At 41.4% G+C, this 7500-nt stretch overlaps 1 protein-coding gene across 2 annotated transcripts in view; it reads right to left on the reverse strand.

Annotated features, from left to right (window-relative positions):
* LOC135201662 (homeobox protein unc-4 homolog) overlaps nt 1–5853 on the reverse strand; it is a 37303-nt gene extending 31450 nt beyond the window's left edge. Inside the window, exon 1 of one of the 2 annotated variants that reach the window (XM_064230774.1) lies at nt 4031–5853. In XM_064230774.1, the coding sequence (XP_064086844.1) occupies nt 4031–4367 (337 nt within the window). In that variant the 5' untranslated portion in view covers nt 4368–5853. The remainder of the gene's footprint in view (nt 1–4030) is intronic. The other variant, XM_064230775.1, reaches the window with a different exon arrangement.
* Between the last annotated feature and the right edge of the window lie 1647 nt (nt 5854–7500).

The raw sequence follows: 7500 nt of genomic DNA on the forward strand, positions 1-7500 counted from the left end.
GATAAATAAGTTTGTTGACCTTTTCCCTCATCTTCTTGTCGTCAGTTTTTTCCTGTTCTGATACATTGTGCCTCATTTCCTTCTGTTGACACGCAAGATCGTTAACGTGGGATATGACTTCAATTCACAATGATGTGCTACTCTGCCACATAAAGGATATAGTAGGTAAGTACTACGTGAACCCCACTGGGAACAGTCCTGTAAAAGATGACCAGGTAAGTATAGGAATGACGGCCGCAGCGACCATGTCCGACTCGGTTTTAAGGTGGCAATATAACTGAATGTAAATACAGAAACGATGTGCTCCGGATTATTTATTTCTGCTGCCTTTTCATCTGTTGAGCGATACGTGTTTGGTTTACTCACTTTGCAGTAAATGGGCGGCCTTTATTCTGATGCCCTTTCTATACTTTTGCTTCGTTTCTGTCCTCTTATGTGCGTGATATATCAGCTCTTGTTCACATATTTAACTTTTGTAGCTTCTAGAGAAAGAATCTGCAAATGGCTTCAGAATTCGCAGGCATAGACGTAAAGCATCTGTTACAGATGAGCCCACCACCCATCCCCCCCCACAAAAAAAAAAAAAAAAAAAAAAAAAAAAAAAAAAAAAAAAAATAAAAAAAAAAAAAAAAAAAAAAAAAAAAAAAAAAAAAAAAAAAAACCGTACCAGCCCCTCGCCAAAGGCCTGATAGAGAGTCGTCGGATGGATGCTCCGCAATTAGATTACGTATCGAGAGGCCTTTTCGCCGCAGACTTTATCGCCCCTAATATCGCTCAGGATCCTCTAATAACGCGTCATTATTTTGCGATAACAGCCGGCCATTATCTGCCTGATTCACAGGTATGATCCTAAGCGCTTTATTCGAAAGATAACTCGCTCATCGTCCTCTGTTAATTGAATTTCAGCAGCGAAACGACTGATCTTATGGTCGCTTGTTCATTCCTTCGCGAACGATATTGAAGCAATTGAGTGCGGCCGCCACCCATGGACCGTTTTCTGCGCTATGATCTTTTCTGTGAGGGTTTTTAATCTACTCCACATCGCTTCGGTGACTCACGTCATTGTAAACCGTTTTATAGTATTCAACCGACCATACAATTATGGGAATAGGTGGCATCATCGTGAAGACGATAAAATGAATCGGGGAAAATATTCACGTTATTCGTAAACCCTTCGTTACTTCATCGTTTTCAAGAAAGCAATATTTCAAAGTAGGTGACACTTCCCTGAGCCAGTATTCCAAAACGGAGCAAATAAGACTTCTGAATGAAGTCCCTCCCCTCACAAGATGCCTTCCCTTCCCTTCCCCTCTGAACCATCGTGACACCGTCGAACTGGGGATGACGTGAGATCGCTTTACGATGCGTAAGTCAGTTGCATTCTGCATCATTAAGATGATCTGGTCCACTTTTTAGCTGAAGGACCAACTTCTATTCTTTTGCCGCCGATGACCATTGGTTCCTCAGCCGCTAATATCTAGAGAGATCTATAGCAATTTCATGGATAGATCTAGATATAAATCAGAACTAACAGGTCCTTTACCACACTTACCTGCTGATGTATGAGGGGCCATTTGGGAATTCATGTGGCTATACAGTTTCTATTATTTTTTTCTTCTTTACTCCTTTCATGTTTATATTTTGAAGTTCCAAGTTCTCACTATCACTCATTTGTAATATAGGTCTTTCTTCTATTAGATTATTTGGTTTCTGTGTTTTCCTTCAGTAAATGTCTTTTTTTTTTTTTTTTTTTTTTTTTTTTTTACTGAATTTCAGTTCTTTCGTTTTGCGACAGTATGAAGATTTCTTCTATTCGCTGCAAGGACGATTGTCCGCTGAGCGCCGCTTTGTAAGGCATTTTCAAATTCTCATATTTTACTTTTATTTCTTTCTACTATATTTCTGCTTCTTTTTCTCGTCTCTGGCATGGCACTCAATCTTTTAAAATTTTCATTTCCTTTTTTATGTGCCATAATCTGCCGTGGCATTTATGTTTCGATGACGGTTTTTCAGTATAACGCAGTACTCCAACATATACAAAACGCTCTTTCCGTTATCATATAAAGGTTATGACCGAGAAACTATTCCTTGGGCTCAACCTCCATTGAAAAGGGAGAAGTTCAACTTTGGTTTCAAGTTTTCATTCTCATCTTCCCATTAATTTGACTCCATCATTACTCAGAATGTGGAAGACCTCTGTCGAGAATAAAATGAATCCTTTTACAACTGAATCAGGCAAGAAACAGTTTCTTAATTAAATCAAAGTTAAGGAACCGAGTTAATTACCGACTTTTCCGTCACCCGTCTTAAAAAAATTAAAAAAAGAACAGTGGAAAAAAAAATCTCATTAATTAACTTTACGTTCCGACTCATTCTTTCCCCATTTGGTCTGTCAAGGAAAGATGTAAATTTTGGTACACACTGTATACTCATGGACGCATTAGCTGATAAGCTCCGATACAGAAACTGGTGAAGTTTTCAATAACGTTACGAATCCATGTTGAAGAATGATTAGCTTCCTCAGCAAGGAGGTCATTGGCGCGTAAGACCTCTTCATAGAGGTTAGGAAAGCTCCCTATTGTTGAGTGGACCTCAAGTCTTTCAAAGACAAAAGTTAACCAGTTTTACAAAGATAACAACGGGTAGAAGAAATCTAAAGCTAAATTAGGCTTGTTTACTTCCGAATAAGAGAATTATCCTCACTTGAAAAAGCCTAAAGGAAAACAAACAGTGTAGCTTAAAATTTTCACCTCACCTTATTATGTGTGTGTTGAACTTCTGAAGTTCGTGCAATTGGAACTTTAGAAGTACAAGCGAAGGTGCAATACATTATACCCTAATACTATTCTTGCATTTTAATACATTTTAACAATTTGTTAATTTAATCATTTTTTTTACATTTTTACTAAATGGGGCCTCTTCTTTCTGTATTTCCCATTGCCGAGTCTTACTTGTTCATAATGAACACCATATTCATTGGAAGCTTGAACTTCAAGTCAATGGCCCTTGTGGGATTGTTCCATATGGTTAGGTTTAATCTTCTGAACAACAATAATAATAATAATAAAATAATAATAATAAAAATAATAATAATAATAATAATAATAATAATAATAATAATAATAATAATAATAATAATAATAACAAAAACAATAATAATAATTTGCCCATAGATGAAAAAAGATTTACTGACAAAATATTAATTCTGCAGAATCCTCACTTGAAGCAACCATGTATGATATTGTGTATTTATTCCTTTCCTTTCACGGATGAAGAGGTCTTGGGAAATATTTGGTAAAATGTTGATTTATCATTTTAGAAAATTTCGGATTTCTCGAATTTATCTAGTTATTGTTTATGGTAGGATGTCTCTCGTGCATCATTAAGCAGGAATGATAATATTTAGAATTCTTACAATCGCAGCTTTCATTTTAAATATGATTTAACTACAGAACCGCCAAATTAAGCCAATTTTCTAAGTCCTCGACCACGAGATGTAGCATATTGGACAGTCCCTTTTATATTCTCATACAAAAAGAAAAATCCAAAATGACTTCGTGGAGGCCAAAAGTCATTGAGACTTCCACGAAAAAATAGTAGCTATGCCTAATAAAATCGGATTGTGAATTCAGCAGGACTATTCGGTATCTTTTCACTTTCTTGTTTCATTTTAGAACCAATTACAGCTGTTAAAGGATTTACAAGCGCTATTTCTGTAAGGGAAAAAAACATTTCATAACAGCACTAATTGTTATAGGCAATTGGTAAATATCAGAGATAGACAGTCACACATAAAACTAAGAAATGACATTCACAGATCATAAATACGCTCGTACTTAAGGGCACACACACACACACACACACGAACACACACACTCCCCCAAACAAGCATCAGCTATCACTTCCAGGTAATAAAAAAAAAAAAAAATCCGTCTTCAAATCCACTAAAACACACACACACACTCTCTCTCTCTCTCTCTCTCTCTCCCCCCCCCCCCCCCCCACTGTGGTGTCCCTCCCTCCCCCTCACCTTTACCATCGTCATTCCTAAGGTCGAGCTGTCGTTCGGGAGAGGCGAGACTCCTCCCCAGGGGGCCGCCTGGTCGAAGAGGGGACATCATGGGGCCCTGGAGATTGAAGCCCCACGAATACATGCCCCCCATCCCCCCGCTCATCATTTTTAGAGCATGAGGAAGCGGTGGCGTGGGCGGCAGCGTGGGCGCGAAGGCGTGGGCCAGGCCGAAAGGCGAGACGCCCATAGGCAGCGGGATCGGGCGGGATAGCTGGGACAGGACGTGGACGGGATGTAGATAGTTGAGTCCTGGCAGATGGACCTCTCCTCCTCTCCCACTTCTCGCCTCCCCCATGGCGCCCCTTCGATCAGGTCCTTACGCCCAGATGATGAAGATTCCTCTGGCCCAGAGGATGTCCCCCACGCCCGCACCACCGGAAGAGGGCTTTAGGGTGCTGACGCCCACGGTAATCGGATGCTCTTCTACAAATATGATTCTATCAAAGCGTCCACAATGGAAATCAGTCTTCAGTCAAGTTTATTTTTTTATATATATAATGTTCCCTTTTTTGTTCACAAATGATGATTATCGAATTTCTCACGTTTCCTGTCCATTTACATCATGCGTCCACATTTCAAAATGCTTCAGAACTAAGTATAATGTACAAATAAGTCTCCACAGGAGCAAAAATGAATGTCATGTTATGCAGCGATTCTTCGGGAAGTTGCGACAAGACTTCTGCGATCTCAGGGCGGAACAACAGCTGTTCAAGTCCCCCAAGACTCGAGGTCCGTTTTCAGTCTAAAGATCCTATTTTTATTTTGTACCTATGAAGACGACCCGGGAAGAAAGGTCGTCGCCGTCGTCGACCTTACACCTATATAGTCAACGATGTGCGATGCAGGATAAAAACAAGACATTTCATGGGTTCATATTTTGCCAAAGTTGGCGCCCTTTGCGGCGCTCAAACGGTCGTCATTACCAGCTCGCGGCACCTAATGACTTGAGGCGCTCCAAGGCAAAGTCTCGGGTAATTAGAAAATATTCCAGCCACGCCCACCTGTTCAGTCACAGAACACTTCCCTCCGGGCCACAGCTATCACCACGCCCACACACAGTGGGGGAAGGGAAAAATTTCGCCCGTGTCAAACTCTTGTTATGTTTAGTTACGGTAAAAGGTCGTTCCAGATGGGCCCTACGTGTCCTCACTTATCCCATAAACAAATGAGTAACTACGAAGTTATTACGAAACTTTTTTTACCGCCCGACCATTGAGCTGGTTTATGGTGTGATGAAGGGCAGCCGCGCGTATTCAATTTAGACTCACTTTTTTGTGCGTTACCACTCTTTCCCTCGGTTCAGTTAACCACTCGCTTTTTGCTCGCCTTTCGTCTCCGTTTACGATGCGGATTACTTTTAATGCTCTCCTGCGTGCATCACTAGAATAAAAGAGAGAGAAAAAAAAACAAATGAAAAAAAAAAAAGAGAGAAAATGCCTGGGGTCTTCTTTCCGTCTTGAGTTCCGTAAGTCACTTTGAACTAGTAATCTCTCTCTCTCTCTTTCTCTCACTCTCTCGTGAGCGCGGGAAGGTTTATTTTTAAACTGGCAAAGTCCTCTCCGTATAGTCTAACACATGACTTCGTCTTCCAACATCTCGCACATTAACTCGTAAAGTGGCCGTCCGAAGGGGCGCTCGTACCACGAGCGTGTCCGAAAACGTGTACGAAACGAGTCCTTAAAGGGGTTCGACGGTGTGAGTGAGAGTGGTGGTGTGTCTCCCTCCCTCTCGCTGCAGGTGTTAGCGCCGACAGCGATCATGCCAGAATGAAATATAACAAGAATCATCCATGCCTCTTGTTACAATCATAACACCGTGTCAGTGAGCAGCCGGGATCATACCTGACTCCGCCCACTTCCACCCGCCGACCAATCGCCTCGCGCCCTCCACCCACCTTCGGCCAATCACGCCCGAGGGGAAGGGCCTAATCGATTTCTCCCTTTTATCATGGTGTGAACAAGTTACACATGATTGGAAAATGCTTAGCGCCTTCAGGATCGACATTGTTTGTAAAAATAGCCTCTAAGCGTTATTTTTACAGTCACGGGGGTTTATCTGAGCTTTAATCAAGCAGGGAAGTGAGCTGGCGGAGAGCTGGGGTCTCATATAAAGTGGGGTGATAAAGACACACGTTGCAACCATAGAGTTGGAGAATTGACGGCCGGCACCCACACCGTTGGAGTATTGGTGTGAGCTGAGCTGGGGGAGATTGGTTATGCATGTATTATCTTAGCATTAGCCCGCACAGATAGGCCACGCTTCCACCCGCTTCAGGAGACACAAACACAACCGCTGGGGGGGGGGGGGGGGGGAGCGGGGGAAGGAAGTAGGGAGGGAGAGAGGGAAAATAAGGGATGTTGACTGAAATGAGCAAATTGATGGGGGAAAGAAATAAGACATCAGGATGCAAAACTGAATGAGATATTAGTTATTGCTCCGAATACATACACGGAAGACGAATACTCCGTTCATTGCAAAATTGATAAGGGGCGATGTTTACGATGGGAAATTCTCGTATCACAATTTAAAGGCTGAATGAAAAACAAGAAATCATCATTTACGTAAGACTCACTTGTGAAAGCGTTACTGTCGCCGAGACTACATTTGATTATCTTCGATTACAGATTTCAACTTTATCAGTGGTCAAGCCAGATGACCCGGTTTTAGAACCTACGGGTTACTGCAATATGTGAACCATAAAAATATGAAAGATAACTATGCGTTTGATCAAATTTATTTACAATAAATTACTCTCTCTCTCTCTCTCTCTCTCTCTCTCTCTCTCTCTCTCTCTCATTCATAGCTGTGGGCCATAAATCGATTAAAAGACTTAATGGGGCTATTGCCAAATTCGATCTAAGTAGTGCTTATAAACTAGTTCCAGTAGATGAGGCCATCCATAAACTACAAGGACGTGATCTGCACCGGCGATTCTTCAAATAGAGACGGGAAGAAGAAAGAACAGAATCGAGACGAAGAATAATCAAATAAAAAGGGTCAAATAAGAATGATAAAAAGAAAAAACGTTCCTCGCGCACGCAGTAAAGGAGAATATCAAAATCACAAATTTGGAAGGACGGTATTATTATACCTGATCAATTGTGAAGAAGCAAAATGAATAGATAGGGTAGACGCAAAGATGACAAGCATAATACGAAACACCAAAGACAAAGGGGGAAAAGAGTCTGTCTAGTTAAAAGGAAAAAGAGTGTGAACCAATGTGGTGAACGAGAATAATAGAACTGAAGATGATATAGTTGGGTAGAATGAATCGAAGGACCAAATGCAAGGGGAAGAACGAATAGCTGAAAGAGGAAAGGTGAACAGAGCGAGAGAAAGAGAGAACCAGGTAAGAAGGAAGAGGTGAGTCATCCATTGGTCTATGCTTCAGGATCCACTCCACTCGGATTGTGTCCCGGGCAACAGCC

Source organism: Macrobrachium nipponense, chromosome 28 (genome assembly GCF_015104395.2).
Source record: "Macrobrachium nipponense isolate FS-2020 chromosome 28, ASM1510439v2, whole genome shotgun sequence".
In the NCBI taxonomy this organism is placed as follows: Eukaryota; Metazoa; Arthropoda; class Malacostraca; order Decapoda; family Palaemonidae; genus Macrobrachium; species Macrobrachium nipponense.